This window comes from Thamnophis sirtalis, unplaced genomic scaffold (assembly GCF_051295495.1).
Source record: "Thamnophis sirtalis isolate CommonGarterSnake01/CBP01778 unplaced genomic scaffold, rThaSir2_p1.2 scaffold_3, whole genome shotgun sequence".
NCBI classification, from domain to species: Eukaryota; Metazoa; Chordata; class Lepidosauria; order Squamata; family Natricidae; genus Thamnophis; species Thamnophis sirtalis.
The window spans coordinates 13,418,409-13,434,111 of NW_028261383.1; the positions used below are offsets into that span (position 1 = coordinate 13,418,409).

Genomic DNA, 15,703 nt, shown 5'->3' on the forward strand with positions numbered 1-15,703 from the left:
TCTCTCTCTCTCTCTCTCTCTCTCTCTCTCTCTCTCTCTCTCTCTCTCTCTCTCTCTCTCTCTCTCTCTCTCTCTCTCTCTCTCTCTCTCTCTCTCTCTCTCTCTCTCTCTCTCTCTCTCTCTCTCTCTCTCTCTCTCTCTCTCCCTCCCTCCCTCGCTCCCTCCCTCCCTCCCTCCCTCCCTCCCTCCCTCTTCCTGGATTCACTCCAAAGTTTTTAAAATCCTCTCGCTGTGCCTACACACATCTTCAGCGTCTCTCCCCCACTTTCTCTCCCCTCTTCCTGGATTCACTGAAGATTTTTAAATCCACCTGTGCATACACCCCCCCCCCACTTTCTTCTCTTTGAAAAGCAGCTTACAAAGTACCTGTCAGGCGTGCCTCTCTCAATAACCAAGAAAGAAAACTTCTAAATCCATTGTTCGTGGAATTAAAATACTTTTGCTGGTTATGAAAAGATGGCAGCAAAGGTAAAGTAAGATCTGAGCCAGAAAGGCACAAATATATATATCAAACAATTTCCCAACCCCCTCCCCCCAATGACCCCCACCCCAGTGTCCAATCTGCAACTCTCTAAGGTGTCATGTGGGTTGCATCTCCAGACAGCATCATTACATTGGTATGTAGCCCTTTTTTTATCTGCCTGATTTTGTGAGCATCGTGAGCTGCGTCTAAGGCTTTGCGAGTCATCGGCCAAAACTGTTGAAGCTGATTATTCCACTTGGACAAAATTTGAGGCTTCTCTTGAGACAATTCAGGAATCGGTACCAAATCCTAGCTAAACACAACTTTAAAAGGGGTCATGCTGGTACTGCTATGTACTGAATTATTGTACGCCACCTCTGCATGTGGCAAAGGTTCAGCCCAGTTATCCTGTTGATAATTGATAAAACATCGAAGGTACTGCTCCAGAACCGAGTTAGCCCGTTCACAAGCCTCATTAATCTGTGGATGGTGGGTGGAGTTTACTCCCTGGGTGGAGCCAATCAATTTCAGGAACTCTTTTCAAAAGTGGGAGGTGAATTGTCATCCCGTTTGAAATAATGCATTCAGGGACTCCATGTAGTCTATATATGTGTAAAATAAACAATTTAGCCAATGACTTCGCTGATGGGATCTTAGAGCAAGGCACAAAATGGATCTGTTTGGAGAACAAATAGGTGATTACCCAAATGACGGTATTTCCAAGGCTTTCCAGCAACTCGACAATAAAATCCATCGATATCTCCTTCCATGGGGTCCCAGGACGGGCAACACTTTGAAGGAGACCTTGGGGCTTCTCTTGTGGTCTTTTTGTGGTGGCACAGACAGGACAACTGGCTATGTAGGACTCAATGTCTTTTTTCAGGGAAGGCCACCAAAATTGCCTCTTAATCAAATGCAAAGCTTTTACAAATCCAAAATGACCCACCACTCTCGAGTCATGGGCCCGTTGAAGGACAACAGTTTTTAGGCTGGCAGGAACATACAGCTTAGCTCCCACCCAAGCCAGTCCATCTTTCATGGTGCGTTCATCAGAATGTTTTGTGAATCAGTCTTGAGGCCTTTCTTAAGTTTGTCCATTAAGTCTGTGGTCACATCTAAGTCCACTGGCTCCTGGCTCCTAGTAACCATTGGGGCAGCCAGGTTTTTAGCCGGAATGACTGGATGAACCATGGTTGGTCTGGCACTGTTATAGGGGAAGAGAAAGGGGAAACCTTTATCTTTACCTTTACAAATACCTAATAAAATAAATGAAAAGTTCATCATGGGTTTCCAGTCAGCAATAAACATAGATATTTGTCTTTTCTCTGACCAGATAAGTCAATTTGGCCATCTTGTAAATTCCATCCTCTTCACCAACCATTCCTCTATTATGTGGGGAGTGCTGAATCTTTCCATCTTTCCCTGCAGTTACTATGTACAACAATAAAGTTCCATGGTTTTTCCTCCGATTGTTGGTCCAAAGAAAAGCCTCTGGTCTCAATTGTATATTAATCTTTAAATCCTCTTGATCAGTGTGTCTATTTGAATCCAGATTTTTCTCGCTTTTACAAATGCCACTTGTTTTAAACCTCCACATTCTGCTGTCACGGGAGTGTTGAACGTTCTCAAATGATGGTCTTTCTCTTCCAGATTCCCTTGAAATACAATGTCCCTTTGAAGCAAGAAGAGGCACCATTTAGGCTGGAGGTGCACACCATTCCTGAGACTTGCACAGGAGTCAAAGCTCACGTCACTTTTGACATTGCCATAAATGTCAGGTAATTTCTTGGATCGGTGCTGAGCCTTCCTTCTGTGAACAGATACAGGCTCTTCTCCTCCGGGGATGGACCATGTCTGAGGGTCCAAAGGCTGCTACTCACCTCCCCTGCTTTCTGAAAGGCCAGAGTTCCACATTCCAGAAGTTCCATTTAATGGCAACATTGGATGGAGGCCCTGAGGGCACGGCCAAGCTTTTATGAACCCACATGCAGCATTTTGCCTCAGCCTGTCTATTCCTTGCTTTAAAATGAGTCACACGTCTTCTCTCCTTTATTGGTTTCTCAGTTACACTGGTCAACGTCCGGTTTCCAACATGGCAATTGTCCAGATTAAGATGCTGTCCGGATACATCCCGGTGAAATCCAGTGTAAAAAAGGTATTTTTTCCCCAGATTCCCTTTTCTGCTAAACTTTCAGTACTGTATTTCTCGATGCAGGTAATTCTTGACCTACGACTACGATCAACTTTGGAATTTGTGGTCGCAAGTTGTGGTGTTCACTAAATGGACCAACATTTGACTGCACCTAATCTTACAACATATATATATATATTTAAAGTCACAACCCCTGGTATGGCCAAATATGGGAGGAAGGTCACACTTCCACTCTCTGTCTTCGGCTCGTCACAAGAGACCATCCAGACAGAAACCCAATATTTTTTACTGTTGCCTTTTTGTTACATCTGTTATATTTATTCTGATAAATAAATAAAGGGAGACTAGTATAGATCTATTTCAAGCTATTTAGCTCTCATCAGCTCATCCCAATAAGGGTGTGGCTAGCTGATGAGAGCTAAATAGCTTGAAATAGATCTATACTAGTCTCCCTTTATTTATTTATCAGCATAAATATAACATATATATATATATATATATATATATATATATATATATATATATATATATATATATATATATGTGTGTGTGTGTGTGTGTGTGTGTGTGTGTGTGTGTGTGTGTGTGTGTGTGTGTGTGTGTGTGTATGTATACACATACACACACACACACACACACACATATATATATATATATTCATAAAAAGATAAAATACAAAACAGAAAAGCAAATCAAACAAAACATTCAACACTAATAATAAAATAGTGTACAAAAAAGGAGGAAAAAAGTCATCAAATAAATTTAGCATTTAACATGTAGGATCCACCTTAGCTGGGCACTGAAAACAAAAGGCAGTAAATGCTCCCATTTTACATATATGTGTGTATATATGTATATGTATAAATATGTATCTTTTATCAACTTTTTTCTGATGAACATTCAGTGCATTATTGTCTGAAATTTGGTTTTTTTTTGGTGGAAATCAGAAGTAAATGCTGGTTTCTGGTAAAAACCATTGCAAATCGTGGTCACATGTCTGTGGGATGTTTCAAAGAAATAGAAAGGCAGATGGTTGCCAATCACCTAAAATATGATTACATGACCATAGGTGGAGGGCAGCCAGGCGGAGTGGCCCTGCAGAGGTCTGTCGTAACCTTGAATGGTTGCTAAGCAACTGGTTGTAAGTTGAGAACTTCCTGTAATTGAAAATGGGGATTAGGAATGCTAAAACAGATGTGTTGAATATTGATATTTTCTCCAATGAAAATAGCAGCTGTCATTCTTTCTCATGATATGGAAAATTGTACCTATCCATATCATGGATCATATTATCCATCCAATCCAAAGTTAGCCACAACTTTGTGGTGGATTCTTTACTGAGCGGGAGGTTTAACTTGGTGACTTACAAGATCACTTCTAACTCTGTTTCTATGGCCACCTAGTTCAACAGTATCACTATGAATGCTAATAAAGCTCTTTCCGTTTTTCAAATGTTTCCACTCCTGAAGCTGGAAGAGGAAAGTCAGATCGAGAGGACTGAAGTGAACATCAATCATGTCCTGCTATACTTGGACGAGGTGAGTAAGGATAAGGAGCAGAGCCCAAAGCGGGGACAAGATCATTCACTCAAGGGGATAAAATTGAAGGCAGGACCCCTTCCTTTCTCCTTGACCTTATTTTTCTGGGAAGCAATGAGTTACAAGCTTATTATGGGCTGAGTTTTTTTCAAGTGGCCGATACAATGTGCCATATCCTCTACTTCTGGTCAATGGCAGCTTCCACTCTCTACACAAAGATGTACCCTCTGGGGCAGATATATTTTCCTAGGTCAGTGTTTCTCAGCGTTGGTGACTTCAAGATGTATGGACTTCAAACCCCAGAATTTCTCAAGCCGTAAGTTTGGTAAACCCTGTTCTATGTGAACAAATGGCATCTCTCTCATATGTCACAATGAGGTTTATTTCCACTACAACAGGGGTGTCAAACTCATGCTCGGGGGCTGGATCTGGCCCGCAGGGGACTTAGCTCTAGCCCTCAGGGCCACCCTGGAAACAGCAAAGGACCAGCCCATGGTGCCTCTCCCAGTAAAAGCAGAGCTCAGGAGGGCTGCACATGGTCCTTCTGAGCTCTGTTTTTGTTGGCAGAGGGTTATAGGAGGCTGTCTCAGCTGAAAATGGAGCTTGGGTGCCCATTTTTGCTGGCAGAGCAGTTGGGCTACCACAGGTGCCCCCAACGTGAGTGACGTCAAGCTGGCAACACCCATCTTGGCCACACCCACCTTTCCCCTTGAGGTCAAGCACAACCCTGATGTGGCCCTCAATGAAATCGAGTTTGACACCCCTGCACTACATGAAAATATTTCTACTGGAATTCTTCCAATATTAAATAATAGATAGTATCTTCTTAGACTAAGGATGCTCAAATGACTTTCATTTGGAAAAAGAGACCCCACAGCTTTAGGACACAAAGAAAAAGGAAGCTTGAAAGCTCCAGATAGATAGGATTTTACAACGTCCATCTTTCCCCTGACAGTATATTTTAGGCCATCCCCTTTCAGCCCAAGGATGCTGAAAGAGGTTGGAGGTCTCCCTAGAGAACATAAAGACTTCCATTGCATTTCTGTTGAGATGTCCTGTAGTAGTGCTTGTTTTTTCACCTCTATGGTAGACATGGTCAAAATACATCCAGGCTTTTCTAGGATCAAATAGCAGTAGACTTAGCAGTAGACTTATATACCGCTTCATAGGCCTTTCAGGCCTCTCTAAGCGGTTTACAGAGAGTCAGCATATTGCCCCCAACAATCTGGGTCCTCATTTTACCCACCTCGGAAGGATGGAAGGCTGAGTCAACCCTGAGCCGGTGAGATTTGAACCGCTGACCTGCTGATCTAGCAGTAGCCTGCAGTGCTGCTTTTAACCACTGCGCCACCTTGGCTCTTCAAATCAGCCTTCAACTGTCATAGAAATGAAGCACATTTACACACCATTCAGAAAAGACAATAGAAAGCTAAGAAGGAAACAAAATGACCAGAAGACATCCTCTCCAGTAGCCTACATCTAGATAAGCAGAGACTAATACCAGACAAACAATCAAGCAGAAAACAATCAAGTAAAAAACTATCAAAAAAACCCTCCACCAACACAGGGAGAGCAAGCTACTGGGTATAAACAGGTAACAAATTCCACATTGCTAGCGCTGGTGATAATACTGAGTCAGGTATAACACAAACAACCAAGCTCAGTGAACAAAAAGGGCTCTACAATGTGTTGCCTGCAGAAGCTCTCCATTTGGTTTGTAACCTCATAGTCAACATTTCTCTGCAGGTACCCAAGACAGTCCAAACTTTCTCCTTTACGGTGGAGCAGGAGACACCAGTCCGGGACCTGAAGCCTGCCTTGGTGAAAGTCTACGATTACTATGAAACTGGTGAGAAGGGACTGAATTTCCAGGCATCATGATTAAGTCCAAATCAACAAGGGTTGTTTGGCTGGGACCCTAGAGAAGCTGAGCAGAACATAGTTTCTCTAGTCAATTCATCTATCCCTGGGAATGTTTTTTTTTAAATGCATCTCTGGGAATGGTTTGGAGCACAGGTGTCAAACTCACCGTGTCACGTTGCCATCAAGTGATATTTTGCAACATTTTCCCCATTCACAGAGGTGGGGTGGGTGTGACCTGTGCATGACGTATCTGGCCCACAGGCCGCTTTGCAGAGAAGCGCCTGGAAGTGGGTGTGGTTATGTGTGTCAAAAAATCAAGATGGCAGTTGCGACTCAAGACACCTCCATGTGGGTTGTGCTGCTTGTCTGCAACTACTGGATTTTTCGGAGTATAAGACACCTCCCCCCCACAAAGGAGGGTGAAAATCTGAGTGGGTCTTATATACTGAATGCAGAATTTTTGGCCTCCTGAAACCCCGTCCCCTTCACAAAAATTGATGTGCAGAGGGTTTGGGAGGTCTGCAAAGTGCTCCTGGGGGTAGGGGAGGGCAAAAATGAGTGAAAATGGGCCGAATTTTGCTTGTTTTTGCCCCCCAACTCCCAGAAGCACTCTACAAGCCTCCCAAAGCTATGCATGCCCTGTTTTTTTTGAAAAAAATGAGGTGTTCAGAGGGTTTGGGAGGCCCGCAGATTGCAAAAAGTTTTTAAAAAATTTACCTCTTCAAAATCTTGGTGCGTCTTATAGTCCGAAAAATACAGTATATTACTGGGTGGATCGTTGACCAAGATTTAACAACAGCCTGGGTTAGCTGTAGCTATTACTATGCATATGAAGCTGTACATTGTATCCCTTTGTACTCCTGGAACATATCATGAATCATATGATGGAGATCAAAGTTAGGAGAGACACTTCAGCCCTGACAAATTTTCCTTTTTTATGTTTCAGATGAATTTGCAACAGCCGAGTACACGGCCCCCTGCAGTACAGGTAAAGCATGAGTTTCCATTGGCTCAAATGTTTTTTTGAGGGACATGGTTTTAGGTCTTCAATTTACGACCCTAATTGACTTCAAAACCATTGGGTGACTTGTCAAAGTTACAACGGCACGGAAATCCCCATGTTCACGTGATTAAAATTCGGACACTTGGCAACTGGTTCATATTTATGAGGTTGCAGTGTCCTGGGGTCACACGATCCCCTTTTGTGACCTTCTCATGAGCAAAATCAACGGGAAAGCCAGATTCACTTTACAAACCGTGTTAGTAGCTTAACAACTGCAGTGATTCACATAAAAACTGTGGCCAAGAAAGCTCGTAAAACTCACTTAACTCACTTAGCAACAGAAACTTGGGGCTCAATTGGGGTTGTACACCGAGGACCATCTATCGTTACTTCTCTGGCTTCTTTCAGAATGATAATTTGTCCATTTATTTTGCGTATAAGCAAAATGGGGAGCGGGTGATTCCCTTTGGGCCTTCTGCCTCATGCCCATCTAAACTTTGTTTTTTACCAATCTTTCCTACTTTCTTCCTTACTTTCTAACTTTTCTTCCATGACAGATGATACCAAGGAAGTCAAAGCATAAGGATTCAGGCCATGTTTCCAGGAATAGCACATGCTCAGAAAGAATGAATCTCCTGGAAACTAAGGAGGAATTTGATTTTATACACAAACATATTAAATACGCAGAGCCACCCAGAGCCATTGACTAAAATGGGTGGCTATAGAAACTGAATAAATAAATAAATGTTTTCAGAATCAAGGCAGCTTCTTTGTTTTTCTTCTCATAGTTGGGCACTTTATTCATTATTTCCCAAAAGATAATCAAATCTGTTTCCACCAGTACTGGCAGCAATGTTTGTGTCTGTGTCTGTGTCTCTCTGTGTGTATGTGTGTGTGTGTGTGTGTGTGTGTGTGTGTGTGTGTGTGTGTGTGTGTGTGTACAGTGGTGAAATTCATTTTTTTTACTACTTGTTCTGTGGGCTTCGCTTGATGGGCTTGGCAAGGGAAGGATACTGCAAAATCTCCATTCCCACCCCACTCTGGGGCCAGCCAGAGGTGGTATTTGCAGGTTTTGGGGAGGTCTTATTATTTTTGAGGTGCAGGAGGCATAACTATACTGTTTATATAATGGTATGTATGTGTCTGTCTGTCTGTCTGTCTGTCTGTCTGTCTGTCTGTCTGTCTGTCTGTCTGTCTGTCTGTCTGTCTCTATCTATCTATCTATCTATCTATCTATCTATCTATCTATCTATCTATCTATGTACAGTACACATACACACACACACAAACACACACACACACTCACACACACGGACACACTGTTGCCAGGCTTCTGCAGGTACTTAAAAGAAATCCAGAAGTCTTGAAAAGCTTACAAAGAGAGGGGGACCTTCTCAAATATATTTATACTGACATTGCCAATATAATTGTTTCTCTCTTTTTCTGACCCTGTAATTCTTCTACAGGTAATCTTTGACATAATATTTCATTTAGTGACTGTTCAAAGTTACAATGGTACTGAAAAGAGTGATATGATCGTTTTTCACACTTGCGACGGTTGTAGCATCCCCACGGTCATAGGATCAAAATCCAGGTGCTCTGGCTCATATTCATGACAGTTGCATTGCCCTGGGATCATCTGATCACCATTTGCGACCTTCCCAGCCAGCTTCCAATAAGCACAGTCAATGGTGGAAAACTAGATTCATTTAACAATTGCACGATTTGCTTAACACCTTGCAAAAAAGGGCACAACCCACTTAACAACTAAGTAGCTTAGCAATGGAAATGTTGGGCTGCACTGTGGTCATAATTCAACAATACTGTAAGTCAGTGATGGAGAGCTGAGGTGGCGCAGTGGTTAGAGTGCAGTACTGCAGGCTACTTTAGCTGACTGCTAGTTCGGCAGTTCGGCGGTTCAAATCTCACCGGCTCAGGGTTGACTCAGCCTTCCATCCTTCCGAGGTGGGTAAAATGAGGACCCGGATTGTTGGGGGCAATATGCTGACTCTCTAAACCGCTTAGAGAGGGCTGAAAGCCCTATGAAGTGGTATATAAGTCTAACTGCTATTGCTATTCACCTCAGGTACCAAAAATATGCGCTCACTCGCTATCACGTGCTCTCGCATGTCCAGCCCCATAATTTAATGCCCCCCATGCCATGCCCCATGTGCATGTGACCCCCCCTTGCTGCCCTGCGCATGTGCACATGGCTTTCTTGGAGTGTAGGGAGGGTGCAAACAGTCTCCCCTGCACTCTTAGAGGCCCTCTGAGGGCCAGAAACAGCCCATTTTCCGACTTGTGGTGGACCCAGTAGGTCCGGTGTTTGCACTCCCCAGGCTCTAGAAGCCTCCTAGGAGTGTGGGGAGGGAGAAAAATGGCCCAACATGGAAACCAAAAGTTTGAGAATGGACTTCCAGTTTTTGCATTGGGTGGTTTTTCGCCTTCTAGAGGCTTCAGGGTGGTGACAAACAGCCGAATGCGCAAACCGGAAGTCCTGTGAGAAAAATATCCCAGATATATTTTCTACATATCAAAGAAATGGTCAAAGAGACTATGATCAACGAAAAGCATCTAGTTTATTTCCCTTGCGCAAGTGGATTCCAAAGCATCTAGTTTATTTCCCTTGCGCAAGTGGATTCCCACACAAATGAGAATACCTAGAAGGTACACAGCCGCACCTTAAATACACAAAATGACTTATCAAATGCTTCCTAACTTGGATACAAAAATACAGTTGCGTGCAAAAGAAAACAATGTGAAAAGTGCATGGAAATTCCCCAAAGGTTCCAAAAAAACAACAACACCCAGTAATATAAGTGTTCAGAAGCCCCAAAGGACCTCACTTTCCCAGAAGTAAACAAGAAGATCATTACCGGCTTCCTGCAAACCATGTCCTGTTATTCCCATCAGGCTATTTCTGGTCAGGTAACTGTAACTTTCTGATTTGGCTCCATGCTGTCATTTTCCAGAGTAACTTGCTGGTGTCACGCCCCACTCCATTCCATAATTAGGAAAGAAGACCAAGAGACTCCATGGGTTGGAAATCCAAAGTACTTTTACTAATTATAAATGGTAAGCGAGCAGTAGTGAAGCAAAATCTGAATAATATGGCGCGAAAGCAATTGATATATAGCAAAGCCCGTTCCCCCCCCTTAGGATCAAAGCTCCAGTCCAATCATAAGTCCTTCAAATGTCAGGTGCGAGATAACTTCAAAAAGACAGGCCAAGATGGAATGTGAAGGCCGTTGATGCAGGCGGGAAACACGTACGCATGCGTAAATCCCAACGACTGGTACATCCTAGAACATTCTTTCAGCAGTCCTCCAGCACATCAATTAAAACCCTCCCACATACACGCCCCCCCCCTTCCCGATTCATGGCAGCTGAAGCAGCAGCAAAGCAGAAGCTGACATCCGGCCGTCCCCCGGAAAAAAGGCTGTCAGGCCTGGAAGAAAAAACAAACAAAACAGACAAACAACAAACAAGCAAGAGAGGGAAAGGAGAAAAGTCAAGGCTTGTCCGGATAAGCAGCATAAAATTTCTGAAGTAAACGGGGGGCACGAACGTGGGACTTATCAACCCATTCCGTATGGGAGGGGGGAAAATGTTTCCAAGCCACAAGGTATTGGATGCGATTACGGTGCCTGCGGGAATCCAGAATGTCCCGGACCTCAAAATGATGTTCACCATCAATAAGCAACGGAGCAGGTGGAGGGTCATCTGCGGGCCGTAGGTCAGACACCCGAACTGGCTTGATGAGGTTGATATGGAATACCGGATGGATCCGGTTAAGATGTTTGGGCAATTGCAAACGAACAGAAACAGGATTGATAACTTTCACAATCGGGAAAGGGCCAACATACTTGGGACCCAATTTCTTAGACTTTTGTGTAGTATGCAAGAATTTAGTGGACAAATACACTAAATCTCCAACGTGGTACTCATAAGGCTGAGAGCGTTTCTTATCAGCCTGCTTCTTATGAGCCTTGTGGGCAGCGTCCAAGGTGGAAAGAGTGAGGGGCCAAAGGCGACTGAGACGTTCACTCCAGTCTGCAACGGAAGGAACTTGAGGCTGGGCCGTAGGCAGTTCAGGAATAGGAACAAAATCCTGGCCGTAAACGACCCGGAAAGGGGTGAAACCTGTGCTGGAGTGAACCGAATTGTTATAGGCCACTTCAGCGTGTGGTAACAAGTCCACCCAATCGTCCTGTTGATAATTGATGAAACAACGTAAATATTGTTCAAGGACGGAATTAGTACGCTCACAGCCGCCATTAGTCTGAGGATGGTAGGCGGAGCTAAGGCCCTGGGCGGAGCCAATACGTGTGAGGAACTCCTTCCAAAATTTAGATGTGAATTGGACCCCACGATCGGAGATAATACGGTCGGGAACCCCATGCAAGCGGTATATGTGGGAAAGGAATAGCTTAGCCAACGCCTTGGCGGAAGGAATCTTGTGGCAAGGCACGAAATGAACTTGCTTGGAGAACAAATCAGTAACCACCCAGATGACCGTGTGCCCTTGGCTCTCGGGGAGCTCCACAATAAAGTCCATAGAAATCTCCTTCCACGGGGCAACCGGGCGGGCGACGGACTGCAGAAGCCCGTGTGGTTTCCCCGGCGGCTTTTTGGCGGTAGCGCAAACTGGGCAACTGGAGACATAAAGTTCAATGTCCTTTTTTAAAGAGGGCCACCAGAATTGTCTCTTCACGAGGTGCAAAGTTTTTACGAACCCAAAATGACCTGCCATCCTGGAGTCATGAGCGTGACGAAGGACCACAAGCCGTAGGGAAGCGGGGATGTATAATTTAGCACCAATCCACGGTAGATCGTCCCTCATGGTGCACTCGTCCCGATGGTTCAGGAACCAGTCGTCTTGAGGAAGAGCCGCTTTGAGGTCAGAAAGCAGATCGTGAGGCACGTCCTTTTGAGCCTTGGTTTGTTGACGTGTGAGCACCGGAGCTGCCAAGAGCGGTTGGACGATACTCAGTTTGGAACAATTATATTGAGGCAACCGGGACAAAGCATCGGCCATGAAGTTCTTTCCGCCCGGGATATACTTTAGAGTGAAATTGAAACGGTTAAAATACTGGGCCCAACGCATCTGCTTTGGGGAGAGACGGCGAGGTGTGCGCAACGCTTCCAAATTCTTGTGGTCAGTCCACACCTCAAAAGGGTGTTTAGAGCCTTCAAGGAAATGGCGCCAAGTAGCGAGGGCCCAACGGACTGCAAAAGCCTCTTTCTCCCAGACTGCCCAGCGCCGTTCCGTGTCAGTGAGTTTACGTGAGGTGTACGCGCAAGGCTGTAAGTTACCTTGGTCATTGGCTTGTAGCAGAACTGCCCCAACGGCGACATCACTGGCATCAGCCTGGACAACGAACGGCTGGGTGAGATCAGGATGTTTAAGAACTGGTTCAGCGGCAAAAAGGCGTTTAAGCTTTTCGAATGCCGCCTGGCATTCCATGGTCCAGTCCAAAGGCTTATTGGGTTTAGGCTTCGGGTCGCCTTTAGTTTTGAGCAAATTAGTAATAGGGAGAGCAATGTCGGCAAAAGAGGGAATAAATTGACGGTAGAAATTAGCGAAACCCAAAAATTTTTGCAATTGTTTACGAGTTTTGGGAGCGTCCCATTCAGTGACGGCTTTTACTTTCTCAGGGTCCATTTCAACGCCATGAGGGGAGATACGGTAGCCCAGATAGTCAATAGTAGTTTGGTGAAACTCACACTTAGACAATTTGGCATACAGGTTGGCGGCACGGAGTTTCTTCAAAACAGTGCGCACCAGATTGACGTGGTGGTCGTAAGAGCGGGTATAAATGAGGATATCGTCCAGATATACGATAACGCCCTTATAGAGATGATCGTGCAGGATCTCATTAATAAATTGCATGAATACAGCAGGAGCCCCCTGTAGGCCAAAAGGCATAACCCGGAACTGGAAACAACCAAGAGGGCAGTTGAAAGCGGTCTTCCATTCGTCCCCTTCCTTAATGCGAACCCTATAGTAAGCTTCGCGCAGGTCCAATTTTGTGAAGATGCGGCCCTTCCCCAGTTGCGCCAACAAGTCCTTCATCAATGGTAGTGGGTAGAGGTTCTGAGTACAGATGGCGTTAAGGTTTCTAAAGTCACAACATAAACGAAGAGACCCATCTTTCTTCTCACGAAACAGCACAGGAGCCGCCACCTTGGGTCGGGCCGGTTCAATGAAGCCACGCTTCAAATTTTTGTCAATGAAAGAACGCATCTCCTCCATTTCCCTGGGTGACATGGAGTAAATGCGGGGTTTTGGGAGTTTGACCCCGGGCAAAATGTCAATGGAGCAATCAGTAGGTCTGTGGGGGGGCAGAATGTCCGAAGATTGCTCGCTGAAGACTTCCTTAAGATCCAAATATTCTTTCGGAATTTTCTCCTCTCCTGCAATCCTCTCCTGCCCCCTAGCGGCTACTTCAGGAACGTTAGTGACGTCAGGTTGGTGTGGAGAGCCCTCCCCCACTGGAGGCACTTTGGAGCGAATACGCAAGCGACCTGTCCGCCAATTTATGTGAGGGTTCCATTTCCGGAGCCACGGGATGCCCAAAATAAGTGGTCTGTCCATGCCAGGTGCGACCACAAAAGAGATTAATTCAGTGTGGGTACCCATTTTCATTTCTAAAGGCTCAGTAAAAAAATGGGCGGGCCCTCCCCCCGCAACCGATCCGTCTATCTGGCAAAAAACAATAGGGGTTTTCAAAGTGCGCAATTTGAGTCCTAATTTCTCAACCATGGCTGGGTTGATCATGGACCGGGAACAGCCGGAATCCAGTAATGCTAGGAGGGTGGCAGGTGTAGTTGGAGGGGGGAGGGACTTGGCAGCCCTTTCTTTCCGCTTCCTTCTTTCTTCTGTGGCATAACGCAGACGAATTAAGTCAAGCTCGGCGTCAGCAGCATGCTCAAACCAAGTGATTAAACGTCTCGGCAGGTTACGATTGACACATTGTTGATAAATGTCAGCGTTTAAACCTTCAGCAAATCTGTCCAGAAGCGCATCCTCCCCCCAGCCTCTCATGTACTGAGACAGACATTGAAATTCCTGGATGTATTGGGCAACCGGTCTATCGTCTTGGTCGAAGGTTAAAAATTTTAATTTGTTTCGCTTCTCAGTTAACGGGTCATCAAAACGTTGGCGGAAAGCCGCCATAAAACGGTTGAAATTCCCCAAGAGGGGAGAACCAGACATATGCAAAGCAGTCGACCACGTAGCCGCTTCACCATCCAAAGATAAAAGAACCATTCTGACCCTTAAAGTGTCAGATTCAAAGTCCCGGCCATAAATCTCCATGTAATTAAAAACCTGCATAAGAAAGGAGGGGAGGCTGGCTGAAGTACCATTAAAACGCACAGGCAAGGGAGGGATTTTAGCCATGCGATGTCTTCGAGGGGGAGGCTGGGGGGGAGGTCCCCTTTGATCAGCAAAACCTCTAGCCGCAGGGGGTGACACAGGCCGAGGGGGGGGTGGGGGAGAATCCTGGCGTGGGTGACGTTGCCAACTTCTCCAGTCTCTTTCCTCCTCCCCCCTTCTCTCCTCCAAAAATGTTTGACCCCAATAATCAGGTAATTCACTCCGCTGGGGTTTTCTCACGGGGCCCTGGTGCTGATAACTTCTCCAATCTCCTTCATCGCCCCTTTGGCTCCAATATTCAGGGAACTCACCCGCCTGAGGTTTTCTCACGGCACCTGGCTCCAGCGAAGTTTGTTGAGGTGGTCTCTGGGTGAGTCCAGCATTCCAGCTTGTCTCTATTTCTCTTTGCCCCACCGAAGTTGACCAACGGGGTAGAGGGGAAGGCTCAGGCTGACTGGAAATTTGCAGTTGAAATAAATCTTCGTGCAGAGGTCGGTCAGACGGGCTGGGCTGGTGTAAAGAAAGGTCGGGAGGTCCCAGTTCACTGGAATCCGTCCCTCCAACGGCGCCTTCCTCCTCTCTGGTCGGAGAAGACATTATGTCCCTTCTCGGTAGACGTAAATCTCCTGGAAAGGGATTTTCAGATTTTGCTTCTTGTCACGCCCCACTCCATTCCATAATTAGGAAAGAAGACCAAGAGACTCCATGGGTTGGAAATCCAAAGTACTTTTACTAATTATAAATGGTAAGCGAGCAGTAGTGAAGCAAAATCTGAATAATATGGCGCGAAAGCAATTGATATATAGCAAAGCCCGTTCCCCCCCCTTAGGATCAAAGCTCCAGTCCAATCATAAGTCCTTCAAATGTCAGGTGCGAGATAACTTCAAAAAGACAGGCCAAGATGGAATGTGAAGGCCGTTGATGCAGGCGGGAAACACGTACGCATGCGTAAATCCCAACGACTGGTACATCCTAGAACATTCTTTCAGCAGTCCTCCAGCACATCAATTAAAACCCTCCCACATACACGCCCCCCCCCTTCCCGATTCATGGCAGCTGAAGCAGCAGCAAAGCAGAAGCTGACAGCTGGCTAGTCAGATATTCAAAATGGAGTCTATCAGGTTCTTCAAATAACTTCAACAAATTTACTCAAATAAATAGGATTTCATCCCTATTCTCACAAGTTCATTCCCCAAGAAGCCTCCAGAGGAGAAAAATGGCCAAAAATCAAGGCCAAAAATCAGCTGGCCAGTGTGAGCTGAAGCTGACAGGGCAACGCCCCACATATATATTTTCAGAGCTA

General features: G+C 45.3%; 1 protein-coding gene across 1 annotated transcript in view; it reads left to right on the forward strand.

Moving 5' to 3' along the window:
- Window positions 1-7,779, forward strand: part of LOC106545173 (alpha-2-macroglobulin-like) — a 69,510-nt gene extending 61,731 nt beyond the window's left edge. Inside the window, exons 32-37 of the mRNA XM_087711342.1 lie at window positions 2,114-2,241; window positions 2,528-2,618; window positions 4,085-4,153; window positions 5,900-6,002; window positions 6,963-7,004; window positions 7,577-7,779. Coding sequence (XP_087567468.1) covers window positions 2,114-2,241; window positions 2,528-2,618; window positions 4,085-4,153; window positions 5,900-6,002; window positions 6,963-7,004; window positions 7,577-7,602 — 459 coding nt within the window. The 3' untranslated portion in view covers window positions 7,603-7,779. The remainder of the gene's footprint in view (window positions 1-2,113; window positions 2,242-2,527; window positions 2,619-4,084; window positions 4,154-5,899; window positions 6,003-6,962; window positions 7,005-7,576) is intronic.
- Window positions 7,780-15,703: the final 7,924 nt, after the last annotated feature.